The 13519-nt window shown below is 40.2% G+C and overlaps 2 protein-coding genes across 3 annotated transcripts; one reads left to right on the forward strand and one right to left on the reverse strand.

The window, feature by feature from the left end:
- Positions 1–698: 698 nt before the first annotated feature.
- Positions 699–2830, reverse strand: LOC9308977 (GDSL esterase/lipase At4g01130). Its single transcript, XM_002874949.2, has 5 exons — positions 2537–2830; positions 2093–2311; positions 1846–2003; positions 1395–1665; positions 699–1116 (listed from the first exon to the last, which is right to left on the reverse strand). The coding sequence occupies exons 1-5, from the start codon at positions 2778–2780 to the stop codon at positions 860–862; spliced, it is 1149 nt and encodes a 382-aa protein (XP_002874995.1). The 5' UTR covers positions 2781–2830; the 3' UTR covers positions 699–859.
- Positions 2831–6840: 4010 nt separating this feature from the next.
- LOC9311063 (G-box-binding factor 2) lies at positions 6841–9835 on the forward strand. Of its 2 annotated transcripts, XM_021023339.1 has the most exons (14): positions 6875–7012; positions 7411–7503; positions 7589–7636; positions 7734–7829; positions 7918–7998; positions 8086–8127; positions 8222–8385; positions 8492–8540; positions 8628–8676; positions 8768–8907; positions 8997–9074; positions 9164–9289; positions 9364–9539; positions 9588–9835. In XM_021023339.1, exons 2-13 carry the CDS (start codon positions 7441–7443, stop codon positions 9505–9507), a joined length of 1080 nt encoding a protein of 359 aa, XP_020878998.1. In that variant the 5' UTR covers positions 6875–7012; positions 7411–7440; the 3' UTR covers positions 9508–9539; positions 9588–9835. The 2 variants fall into 2 exon arrangements, with proteins under 2 accessions (XP_020878997.1, XP_020878998.1); XM_021023338.1 differs by having other exon boundaries at positions 6841–7012; positions 9364–9835.
- Positions 9836–13519: the final 3684 nt, after the last annotated feature.

Genomic DNA, 13519 nt, shown 5'->3' on the forward strand with positions numbered 1-13519 from the left:
AATGGGCTTAAGCCATGAGTTTACAAGGGAGAATAGATACAAAACGGGAATTCAAAAATACAGGCCCAACAACAAAAATGGATCTTGCCCTGCTGAAGACCTAAAGCAGAGACTTGGCATCAGATCGGCGAAAGCAAGTCCGACAACTTTGTGGCGGCTCTCCTGAAATCGGATGCGAGATTAAAAGCTTTCGGACTTCAATCCCATCTCCAATCCGGCGACCCACACGACCCATCACAGAACTTCCGAATGCACAAGTCTCCGACTGGAGGCTCTACGATGTCGTATCCCATGCCAAGCAATCCCGACATACTCAGACCTAACCCCATTTCCCTTCTCAGTCAAAATCTGAATTCACCGAACTAGGGTCTGCTGTGGTCTGATAAGTGGAAACCAATACGTGATGATTTGAGAGCTTATTAATTAGACTTCCTTTTTAAATAAGTTTCATCAAATGAACTGTGTTTATACTCGAGAACTTTGAGATAATAAGTAATATGTGGTTTGATTAGTAGTTAACGCATAGCTGATATATATATATAGTATTACAAGTAATGTCCATATGATATAAAATACGGTGCAACAAGATAAAAGATCAATCGTCACGTAAACTTTAAACAAATTAAAATCTGGCATGGACGAAAAAGGTGACGAAGAAATGTCACTACTAATCCAATAAATTAAGGAGAATCAAATGATTAGGAGAACAATCGATCTGTAAAGCATATAACGCAATTTTAAACATATACATATATTATCTAATATAATTTTGTTTGTCACAATATGCTTAGTTGGTGAATAGTTTAAATACTCATATTTAAACAATTAAACACCTAATGTACATGATCTTATATCAGAATTAAGGCGGGCATAGGTTATTGAGTATGAACGGAGGATATGATATCAAACCGTCCAGAATGGCCGTGGAAATGTGGTGGTTTGCGGCCTCCGTTGCATGAATTCCATCCCAGCTCACGTAATTGTGTGGATCACGGCAAGCTTTGGCCGTCGCAGAAAAATTTTCAATCACTTTGGTGTTACCACAAAATAACTTCTGATCGAAATTGTATGGACGTCCACCGTATCCACAACAAGCTTTAATACCGTGTTTCATACCTTTGATATGAAAACAAAACAAAAAGATTCGGTCAAGTAAAATACCAAAAATTGAATATTATCGGTTAAGTACAACTAAACCAAACAGGTTACGACATAATCTGCGGCAGCGGCGGCGGCAACGAGAGCGGCATCTAAACGAACACAAAACCTACGGCAGCGGCAGCGGTTGCCGCAACATCGGCGGCGACGAAACGAAAAACAACATGCGGTAGTGTTTGCCGCCGCCGCCGCTGCCGCTGCCGCCTGTGGCGACGAAACGAACAGACTAAACGTACCGTAGGAATTGGGGTGTTGAAAGAGGTCGAGCAATATCTTGTGAGTGTCTAAGTAAATTACGGTAGCGTTTCTAAGTTGGGTTCTGGTTTCGGATAACGTTTTTTTCAGTAACGCGTTGTAATATTTGACGGCTTTGTTTACAGGAATGAGACATCCAAATTTGTCTAAATCCGAGACGGTATGAGTGTAACCGGTTAAAATCGCCGGGTAACATCCAACTGGTGCTAAATTTAATACCAAAAATGTCAGACCACCTATCCCATATATCTCCTACATTCAAGAGCAAATACCTTAGCGGATACAAAGCATTCAAAATAGAGAATATGGAATTATACTCGTCAACTAGACTAAGAGAAATCCATTAAAATGTTTTGAGATAGAGAAAAGTTTTAAAATCTATAAAAACTCAACTTTTATACACCAAAATCCGACGGTGTTAGCGGTTGGTACCTTAATCGTTCCAGCAATTTGGCCTATGACTTGTGGAAGATATTGTTTCACTCTCTCAACTCCAATACTCGCTAAATTGGATGTGAAATCGTTTTGGCCAATATAAAACGTGTATAGCGATTTTCCGAAAACATTTTTAGACGGTAAGATCTTCAATCCTAAAACACAAGGGAATTTATGCCATTTGTTTTATTACATTCATCATTCTATTCATTTATGTATTATCGTTTAGAGATTAGAGATATACCTGGTCGGTCCAAAGAATGTGACTCGTCGACATTAACCTTGAATTGTTTCATCTGATTCAGCTGAATAGCGAGTGAGAAAGGGCTTATTCCAGAGACAAATAAAGACGTGTTTGGCAAAAGAACTGTGGATGCTAACGTCGCAAAGTTTGCGCCATGCCGGAAATCCGATCCAATAGATTGCAAATATGGGCTTAGGAAAGGCATTCCAAGGGATTTAGCTAAAAGAAAACAACAATACATTTAGTACTATAATGATCATTGCCGGCTAATACAAGATATAAAACGTGTATTATATTTTGGATCCTAAATAATACAATTCTTTTTTGTAGGTTATCGAGGGTCAGTATGCAAATACACACTGCGGGTATAATACATAGAACCGGTCTTAGTAGTGCTATCATCTCATCTATCTTAAATATTTGAAAGTATTTGTTAGTCGTTACCTAGAAAATCAATGATGAGACGACCGTCTGAAGCACGACCGGCCGGTTTCTTGAAATAAGTCATTCCCCATGGACCGGATTGAGCCGGAAAAGCAGCCCAAAATCCGCCAGTGTCGGAATTCGAGTCTCCGAAGTTGAAAATTGCTTCGAAATCACATTTTGAATCAGCTTTATGCCCATAAAGCATCACAATAATCAAGACTAGAAGAGAGAACGATCTTCTTCTGTTTAGATCGGAAGCCATGCCTCTCTCTCTCTCTCTCTCTCTCTCTCTCTCTCTCTCTCTCTCTCTCTCTCTCTCTCTCTCTCTCTCTCTCTCTCTCTCTCTCTCTCTGAACAAAATGTGTGTTTGTATGTGAGAGTGAGGATGAGATATTTGGTGCTATATGATTCTTGTAATCATCCGGTCCGTGACTCAATGTACGTGTAATTGTGTGTTGGCGTTAATGTTTGTGTGTTATGCGTTTTCTAGCTAGAGTAAAAACTAAAAAGTACCAAATGTCCAACAATTCCCTTTAAACCCAAAGAGAGATAAATCAAGCCCATTCTATAATATATTGATTTTAAGGTTCAATATATATCAGAATTTCTGACCATACATCAAGAGACTAGTTTGGATAACTAATATTTCTTTCACTCACAGAAACAACACATCACTCTCGATTTATAGATTGGATATGATTATATGAATTAGATGTCATGTATGCAACAACCCAATTGTGACATATCTCTTGTTATGCTACAGAGTACAGAATAAAAGATTTTTTGTGAACTTTTTGCAAAATACACTGCCAATAAAGAACATAATAGAAGAAATTGGATCTAATAATTCAACAACGGCCCAATAATAACCCAATAAAGGAGGGTCTTGGATCGGGGGTCTAACTGTACGCGTAAAGTGGCTCCCACTAGACTTGGCAATGGCATCAAGAACACGTCACCTTGTCGGATTTGTCTGAAAATTAATCAGAAAAAGACCATAAATCATTTTACAAAATAAACTTTATTATTATTTTTTTGGTGTGTAAAATAAACTTTATTATTAGTATGTACCTGAAGATACTACATCAGGAAGATTTTTTTTTTTGCTAAAGATGTAAATTTCATATTAATGAAGATTGAGGCTTTTACAAAGAGAAATGCCTACAGAAAAGTAGCCAAGGCAAAAAAAATATAAAACAAGGCTACAATAAAACGTAAAGAAGGAAAGGAACTACCGAATCCAAAGAACCATAAGGTTTCACCAACTGCTCCTGTGTCGACGAGAAGAGATGATATTGCGAATTTCGCGGTCGATGATCTTGAAGATGATATGAGGAGCAAGCCTTTGAGAGTTATGAAGGACATTGTTGCGCTGACGCCAAATATTGTAGATGATTGCTTGCGCCGTGATCTTCCTGAGGATGGATGGCGCTGCGGTAGAAGAAAGTCGAATCCAAGAGAGGAGCTCAGCCCAAGAGCACAGCAGCCTCTGGCGCGGACATAAACGAATAAAAGCCAATCTCCAAATCTGGGCAGCGAACTCACACGCAAGCAGGAGATGATCTCTAGATTCAGACTCAATAGTGCAAAGGCAGCAATCAACAGACTGAATAAGGCCCCAAGAAGCAAGCTTTTGACGCGTTGGCAATCTATCGAGTTGACACACCCACATGTTAAAGGCATGTTTAGGGACAGAACCCTTGAACCAAACAGCCGGTACCCAATCTTTTTCTGAGGCTCTAGATCTAAGATACTCCCAAGTCTTAGAGGAAGAGAAGCCTTGGCATACAACGTCACCGACGCACCAGTCAAAAGAATCATCTTCTGCATAAAGGGCGGGAGACGGAAGGTTAGAAATGTGGTCGTGTATGGTCTGCGCAGGAGCATATCTAGACAGGGAAAGCTTTCAACCATTCACATTGACAGCATCAGCCACCCTAGCATTAAGAGGAATTCTCAGCGTTTGAGAGCCAAAATCGCCTAGTGCATTAACCAAAGGACCAAGAGAAGTCCAACTGTCATGCCAGAAGAAGGCATTGAGACCATTTCCCACCGTGCATTTTACAAACTGCTGGGCTAAAGGTCTCAAATTTAAAAGCATACGCCAAGTCCAAGGATCACTTGGTGATGCAGCCACTTCCCAGAAAGACATGTTTCTTAGATGATGGTGAGCGTGCCAACTTGCCCAAAGTGAGCCTTGTTGACTAAATAGCAGCCAAATAAGTCTCAAGCAAAGCGTCTTGTTCCACTCGGAGAAGCGTCTTAGGCCCAGTCCGCCTTCAGTCTTTGGGAGGCAAATAGCAGCCCAAGAAACATTAGCCCCTTTGCTCCCATCAATATTTCCTGCCCAAAGGAACCTAGAACAGAGACTTTCAATCTTCTTAATGCAGCCCTTTGGCAGCAAGAATGTGGACATCCAAAAATTAACAGAACCACAGATTACAGAGGCGATGAGCTGTACTCGGCCAGCGAAAGACAGACATTTTGTTGCCAATGTTCTGAATTTTTTGGAGATCTTTTCCAAGAGTGGCTCGTACTCAGCAATGCAAAGCTTCCTGCACATAAGAGGGAGTCCAAGATATCTGATAGGTAAAGAGCCATGCTGAAAGCCATAATCAGCCAAAGTGTTACGTTCAGCCTGCGCAATACCCGCGGAGAAAATCTGACTTTTGTCTTTATTCAACTTAAGTCCAGAACATGAAGCAAAATCATCAAGAGTCTCACAAATACCATGCAAAGAGGAACTACCACCATCAAAAAATATCATAACATCGTCAGCGAACATCAAATGAGAGATAGAGAGATTAGAAGCTTTTGGGTGGTAGCGAATATAACCGGACTGAAACCGAGAATGTAACAGCTTTGAGAAGACCTCCATTGCAAGCACGAAGAGGTAAGGGGAGAGCGAGTCGCCCTGTCTTAACCCTTTTGAACTTTTGAAAAATCCTCCGCAACTACCATTCACAGAGACAGTAAAAGTTCGGGTGGAGATGCATTGGTGGATCCAATTTATGAACCTGTCAGGAGTACCCAGCGCATGCAATGCAGCAATGATAAAATCCCAACGCACTGAATCGAAAGCTTTCCGAAGATCGACCTTTAACATACCTCGAGGCGAGATGTTTCTCCAATTGTACCCGTGAACCATTTCGGTGGAAAGCAAGACATTTTCAGCAAGGAGCCTTCCAGGGAGGAATAACACAAGAGAGCAGCTTCTGCAGCCTGGTAGTTAGGAGCCTTGCAATGACCTTGTACAACGTGTTTAGACAAGAAATCGGTCTGAAATCAGAAGTACGGGAAGCGTTTGGAGACTTTGGTATAAGCACAAGAGTAGTTGCATTCCATTGTTTCAATAATCTGCCAGAAATAAAGAATTCTCTTACTGCTGCGGTGACCTCAGCACCAATTACACACCAAACCTCTTTAAAGAACTCAGCCGGGAAACCGTCAGGTCCACAAGCTTTGTTTCTAGGGAGACAGAAGAAAGCTGCCTTGATATCCTCATCCATGAACATGGCCTCTAATTCTGTGATCTGAGCAGGAAAACATCTGAAAGTGAACATGAGGAAGATTTGAATTCATTCTTTTTTTAGTTACTCTCTTAAATTGGAATTAAATCTTCAATCTGAATCTTGATGATTAGTATAAACAAGATTATCTGTATCATTTCGGATTTAAACGATCTCGTTAATCTCAACTAATTTACATTAAGATAGAGATTTTGTTAATAAGTATTGGGTGGATCCAACGTGGTGAAAATTGAGTCATCCTCTAAAAATATTTTCGAGAGAAAATAAAATATAAATGAGCTGGCGTCGTATCCCACGTTGTCCGTAGGGACCACAACGGTATTCCTTATTCAGTGGGACACGTCAGCTTTATAAACCACTAACGGCCGACACAAGTCAGTAGATCCTAGAGTGGGGACCACTCTAATCTTTTGGTAAAAAACAAATATTTTACCTTTCATGAAAATGAATATCAGCGGTCGATTAAATGGTAAAAAAAAAGATGCCTGATTTGGTTGTCCACGTTTCGTCATCTGTGGATCTCAAATGGATTATACATTATAGTTTAATTCTTGTATTTTTATTTTTAATAGGAATAAAATCAGTAGCACGTAAAGACTACGTAGACATCTCAAGATGAACGGTGGTGATTATGACTACGTGTACCAATCATTATTTAATCCAATATTTAAAAAGTCCAGCGCAGATCTAGGATTGCCAGCTCAGCATAAGCGTTCCCTTTGCAAACCTTTCAAGATTTTGACACGTGTACGGTGACGTGTTCATCAGCCTCTTGGCGCTCCATTGTCTCTCTCTTTTTCTCCTCTTCTCCTTCCCCTCTCTTCTCCTTCCCCTCTCTTCTTACCGAACTCTGGTTCTAGAGAGAGAAACCAATCTCTCGACTAAGAGAAGAGAGAGAAGCGAATTTTTTTTTCTTTTCTTTTCTTTCTGAGAGAAATTCGAATTGTTTCCCCTGAAACTCCAGGTACGTATTTGGATTTTGGTTTCGTTATCTACAGTGAATTTCTGAATTTAGCTTGTATACAGTGATTCTTTATAAATTTCTCGAGAAAGTTTGTATCATAGTGAAGAAAATTTCTAGGAAAGTTAAAAGGTAGATTGAATTGTGTAACTCTACTAGTTGTTGACATATTTGAGTTTTGACTGAGGAAAATCCCGCGAAAAAACTCAACTTTCAATCTTTAGAGGTAGATACTTTATGGTTACTCGGATCTCTGTAGTATTTATCGTTTGTCTTATTTTAATCTATAGTTTGATGTTGAGAATTTGCAAGATCTAAGTGTAATTGAATACTGTTCATTTAGATTTATGCTTTACACAGGAACTACTAAAAGATCTGATCATGTTTTTTTTTGTTTAAAGTTACTGTGTCTCACTACTCGGCATTGGGAAATGGGTAGCAACGAAGAAGGAAAACCCACAAACTCTGATAAGCCATCGCAAGCTGCTGCTCCTGTAAGTAATGAAAATCAATGGTTTAGTCACAGATTTGTGTTTAGCCAAAGTTTGATTTTTGTTGTTGTTCTTTGTATATCTACAGGAGCAGAGTAATGTTCATGTGTATCATCATGACTGGGCTGCTATGCAGGTGATTTGCTTTTTTCACCTTATTGTTTCTCATGTGTGAATTGTGTTCATTAGCCTGAGTGATATACCATTTGTTTCTCATGATATTGTGTGTGTAGGCATATTATGGGCCTAGAGTTGGTATACCTCAATATTACAACTCAAATGTGGCGCCTGGTCATGCTCCACCGCCTTATATGTGGGCGTCTCCCTCGGTACTTATATTCAAACTTGTTGAATTTATATATATATATGCTTATCTGTTACTGTGGATTGAGTTTGGTTTTTTCTTTGTTATTGTAGCCAATGATGGCTCCTTATGGGGCACCATATCCACCATTTTGCCCTCCTGGTGGAGTTTATGCTCATCCTGGTGTTCAAATGGTAATCCTCCCTTCCTTTGATTGGTTACTACTTTATATCAAAAATACCTGATTTACTGATTTGTCTTTTCCTACTTTACTTTACCAGGGCTCACAACTACAAGGTCCTGTTTCTCAAGCAACACCTGGTGTAAGTCATTGTCTTGTGATGTTTCTGTGTGCAAATGTGCACTAATTAAACGATATGATGGATATTGGATATGAATGTATGAGAATGTTTGCAGGTTACAACTCCTTTGACCATGGATGCACCAACTAATTCAGCTGGAAACTCGGATCACGGGTTCATGAAAAAACTGAAAGAGTTCGATGGACTTGCAATGTCAATAAGCAATAACAAAGTTGGGAGTGCTGAACATAGCAGCAGTGAACATAGGAGTTCTCAGAGGTTTGGCAAACTAGTAGTCTTAGCTCTTCCTAATTTAGAAGTTACTTTTGTCCTTGTGCTTTTATTCTTAGATATATAGAATCTAACGTGGTTTTGATATCAATAGCTCCGAGAATGATGGCTCTAGCAATGGTAGTGATGGTAATACAACTGGGGTATGGACTCCTCCTCTCTACTCTGAACTAGGTTTAAATTTCTTTTTTTGGATTCTTTATTCATAGTATTCGTCTTTCTTACCACAGGGAGAGCAATCTCGGAGGAAAATAAGGCGAGAAAGATCACCAAGCACCGGTATTTCTTCCTGAAAAAGAACACAACCCAAGTAATTGTATGCTTCAATGTTTACAACTACTTAAAGCTAATGACTTCTTGTTCTTGGTAGGTGAAAGACCTTCATCTCAAACCACGCCTCCTGTTAGAGGTGAAAATGAGAAAGCCGATGTGACCATGGGGACTCCCGTAATGCCCACAACAATGGGTTTCCAAAACTCTGCTGGCATGAACGGTGTCCCACAGCCATGGGTACAGTATTCTCTAGCTCGTTGAATTCATTTTATTCGTGATATCCTCCTTTTGTTTGTTTATTGGTGTTTGTGTGTGTTTATCTGCAGAATGAAAAAGAGGTTAAACGAGAGAAGAGAAAACAGTCAAACCGAGAATCTGCTAGAAGGTCGAGACTGAGGAAGCAGGTGCTTGCTACACTTTAGTAACTAAAGACTAATGATGGGAGCTATTAGATTTTCATATTAACTTAATGGATTGTGTGTTGTTCACATAGGCTGAAACTGAACAACTATCTGTCAAAGTTGACGCACTTGTAGCTGAGAACATGACTCTGAGGTCCAAACTAGGCCAGCTAAAAAATGAGTCTGAGAAACTGCGGCTGGAGAACGAAGCTTTATTGGTAACAATCTATTCGCATTTTTAACAAAATCATAAGTGTATGGATCAATAATAACATAAGTTATTCCTCTCCAGCATCAACTGAAAGCGCAAGCAACTGGGAAAACAGAGAACCTTATCTCTCGAGTTGATAAGAACAACTCTGTATCAGGTAGCAAAAATGTGCAGCATCAACTGTTAAATGCAAGTCCAATAACTGATCCTGTCGCGGCCAGCTGACGGTGGCCGCAACAATGAGAGCCCGATATTTCTTCCTTTGGGTTGTGATTGTAACTTAAAAGGAGACTTTTTTTTCGTTTTTTCTTAGATTTGTAGCTCTCTGCATAGTGAGCAGAAATTGATGTAATATCGTTAAAAGATTCGGTGTTGTCTGGTGTATTACTGCGACCACTTGATTGGTGATAGGTAGGTTTAGTTATATAAGCGAATGGATTAGAGGTAAGGGGAGGCATATTTGATGGTCTTTCGTTTCGTAATCGCTTGTGTATTCTTCTTTAATATATACACTTTTCGTATGTGAAATTTAACTTTTACGTATCCTTTTTAAGATTATCTCATTATTATTCTTCAAAATCGACGTGCTTCCCTTAATCGGTAAACGTGAGTGCGTGACGACGAGTTTTATACTTTTGACAGATAATTACTAATATTACACCATTTTCAGATATGTGTTACTCAATCGCATAAATTGTAAATATTTTATAGATAATGAAAAACTGTTTACAATGCAAATATTTGAAACCTATAGACATAGTTCCATGACAAAAAAGAGTCGTAAATATTTGAAAGCTATCCAGAAGTGGTATAAGAAACACAATCAGAACAACCAAAAGGAAAAACTGGATCAGGCCTTGACAGACACAACCCCGGATCTAGCTCTTATACAGACACTCTCACAATCTCTGAGAGAAACTTATGAGGCAGAGGAGAATTATTGGAGACAAAGAAGCCGTCAACTTTGGCTAGCTCTTGGAGATCGAAACTCATCTTACTTCCACGCAACCACAAGAGGAAGAAGAGCCCTTAACCGGTTCTCCGTGATAGAAAACGATGATGGCACTGTCTTTTTCGAAGAGGAACACATCACTGCAGTCATCTCGGAATATTTTTCAAATATTTACAGCTCCCAACCAAAGGAATCTTCGGGGATCATACATAAAGCTATAAAGTGTGTAGTAACAGAAGAGATGAATCGATCACTGCTTCAAATGCCTAGTGTAGAAGAGATTAAGAATGCATGTTTCTCTATTCACGGTGATAAAGCTCCAGGCCCGGATGGTTTCACAGCTTGCTTCTTCCAATCGAATTGGAAAACAATGGAAAAGGAAATTGTTGCTGAAATCAGGAATTTCTTTGATACTGGAATTCTTCCTGCTGAGGTAAATAAGACGCATATAAGGCTGATTCCAAAGATCCAGAACCCTCAGAAAGTCAAAGATTATCGACCCATCGCCTTATGCAGCGTTTACTACAAAATATATTCAAAGCTGCTCACAAAAAGGCTGCAACCATTCCTCAACTTACTGATCTCAGAAAATGAGACAGCTTTTGTTCCGGGAAGAGCCATCTCCGATAACGTCTTGATTACTCATGAGCTCCTCCATACCCTGCAGAAATCACAAGCAACAAAGAGATGCTCAATGGCGATTAAAACTGACATGACTAAAGCTTATGATCGCCTTGAATGGGATTTTATCCAAAAAGTACTTCATCAGATGGGTTTTGATAAAAGATGGATTCGCTGGGTGATGCAGGCTGTTACAACTGTAACTTACTCCTTCCTTATCAATGGTAAACCGCGGGGATCTGTCTCACCGCAACGTGGTATTCGCCAAGGTGATCCGTTGTCTCCTTTCCTCTTCATTATTTACAGCAGTGTGCTTTCCGGCCTTTGTCAAATCGCACAGGATGAAGGGAAGTTAAGAGGACTTCATATATCAAGATCCGGCCCGGCGGTAAATCACCTACTTTTTGCCGATGATACTATGCTATTTGCGCGAACAGATGAACAAAGTTGCTCTACCCTAAAACGCATAATCACAGAATATGAAGAAGCGTCTGGCCAGCTCATCAACAAAGACAAATCTTCAATTACCTTCTCACCAAAAACAAGCCAAGACATTAGAAACAGAGTGAAGCATCAGCTTGGTATCACAAAAGAAGGCGGAACCGGAAAGTATCTCGGACTACCTGAACTCTTTGGCAGGAAAAAGAGAGACCGTTTTGAGTCAATTGTAACACGGATAAAGACGAAAGCAGCAAGCTGGTCATCGAAGAGATTATCTGCAGCTGGAAAGTTGACTATGCTCAAATCAGTCTTAACAGCAATTCCCTCATACTCAATGTCCTGTTTTCTACTTCCGATAGGCTTATGCAAGTGAATCCAATCGGTTTTGACTCGTTTCTTCTGGGACAGTAAACAGGAAAAGAAAGGAATGGCTTGGGTATCCTTTAACTCTCTAACTCAATCAAAAGACAATGGAGGACTTGGAATTAGAGAGATACAAAGCTTCAATGAAGCCCTCCTAGCCAAGCTCAGCTGGCGACTCATCAACAATCCAACCAGCCTCTTATCTAGAATGCTCCTTGCTAAATACTGTCGTAACAGGCCGTTTATGGAGGTAACTCCAAAACCTTCTTCTTCTCATGGATGGAAAGGTATATTGGCTGGTCGAGATTTGTTAAGGGAAGGAATGGGAATTGCGATTGGAAATGGGCAAACCACAAATGTATGGCGAGACCCCTGGACAGCTATGATATCTCCTGGCATAACTACAGGACCAGCCCCGGGCCAGCAAGCAAATTTGATGGTGGCTGACCTCATAGACGAGACTACCAAAGAATGGAATGTGGGACAACTCCAAGCTCTCTTCCCAACAATCTGGACAGATATTATGCAACTAAGGCCGAGTAAATCGATTCTCCTGACAAACCAGTATGGTTACATACCAAAGATGGTAACTATTCAACACGATCGGGCTACTACAAAGCAGTGGAAAACCGTTCTGGGGACCATGAAGCAGTTCCAAATCAGAGTTTTGTTTGGAAGAAAGAAATCTGGAATTTGAAATGCTCCCCAAAGATTCACATGTTTCTTTGGCGAGCAGCAAGAGGCACTCTACCAGTGGGAACAAATCTGCTCAGAAGGAAGGTCACCAATACCGCCACTTGCTTAAGATGTGGAGAAGAGGAATCAAAGCTGCATCTTCTTTTCCAATGTACGTTTGCACGAGAGGTATGGCAAAAGGCTCCTTTACATGCCCCAGTTTTTGTGGCCTCTATCACAGAACTGAAACAAGGGATCTCCCTATGCAATTCGCTGCAAAAATCGCCAGCAGCATCAACAAGCAATGTCGCTACAGCTCCCTGGCTCTTATGGTCCCTCTGGTCCAGCCGGAATAAGCTGATTTTTGACAAACGCTTTATATCTGAGGAGGAAACTATACTTACAGCGATTTCAGCAGAGGACGAGTGGAAGAAGGCACAACTGGTGCAAAAGTCTGATACGGAGAGGACTTTAAATACTTCAGCAAACAACACCATCCGACAAAAAACAGACCATGAAGAAATCCCACCAGGTACCCTCTTTGTTCAAACAGATGCAGCATGGATAGAACACAACAAGAATGCGGGATTGGGCTGGGTTTGTTTGAGTAGTAACTGGGCTGTAAGAGCTCGAAGCTGTAAACCGGTCCCCTTCGTCAAAGGTCCGAGTGAAGCTGAAGCCATATGCATCTATGAGGCCCTCTTATCTCTCCAAACACAACAAGAATCAAAGATCATCATTGAATCAGATGCAAAAAGTGTCATCATGGCCATTGCCTCAAAACAGCCACCGCTCAACTTGAAAGGGATCATTGAAGACATCCTCCACATTGCCAAATCCTTTTGCTCACTGTCTTTTAGATTTATCCCAAGATCCGAAAATCTTATTGCTGACGATCTTGCAAAAACAGCCGCTAGGTCGATGACCTCAGGCCCAATAAATTTGTATTTTGTGAGATTCCTCGTAAATAGAATATTAAAATTGGCCGGATTAATTCCTTATTTGTCATTGTTCAGTTTCTTGGGATGTTGTGATTACTGGAATAATGCATGTTCTAAGAAAAATTTGTATAAAAAAATATGGAAGTCATAAAGACATCTATACACAAATGGGTTCAGTATCTTTACTCATGACAAAGTCCAAATACTGCCGTTGGTATATTTAAAAACATTGAGCAATTCACAT

The sequence above is a fragment of the Arabidopsis lyrata genome (assembly GCF_000004255.2).
Source record: "Arabidopsis lyrata subsp. lyrata unplaced genomic scaffold ARALYscaffold_6, whole genome shotgun sequence".
NCBI classification, from domain to species: domain Eukaryota; kingdom Viridiplantae; phylum Streptophyta; class Magnoliopsida; order Brassicales; family Brassicaceae; genus Arabidopsis; species Arabidopsis lyrata.

What these genes read in the sequence shown, in the direction of transcription:
- LOC9308977 (XM_002874949.2), bottom strand. Translation starts at nt 2,780, where the DNA reads ATGGCTTCCGATCTAAACAGAAGAAGATCGTTCTCTCTTCTAGTCTTG. An exon ending in TCTCATCATTGATTTTCTAG is followed by an intron (nt 2,312 to 2,536) that starts GTAACGACTAAC and finishes GTTTTCTTTTAG; the next exon opens with CTAAATCCCTTGGAATGCCT. An exon ending in AAATTGCTGGAACGATTAAG is followed by an intron (nt 1,666 to 1,845) that starts GTACCAACCGCT and finishes TCTTGAATGTAG; the next exon opens with GAGATATATGGGATAGGTGG.
- LOC9311063 (XM_021023338.1), top strand. Translation starts at nt 7,441, where the DNA reads ATGGGTAGCAACGAAGAAGGAAAACCCACAAACTCTGATAAGCCATCG. An exon ending in TTTCTCAAGCAACACCTGGT is followed by an intron (nt 8,128 to 8,221) that starts GTAAGTCATTGT and finishes GAATGTTTGCAG; the next exon opens with GTTACAACTCCTTTGACCAT. An exon ending in GAACATAGGAGTTCTCAGAG is followed by an intron (nt 8,386 to 8,491) that starts GTTTGGCAAACT and finishes TGATATCAATAG; the next exon opens with CTCCGAGAATGATGGCTCTA.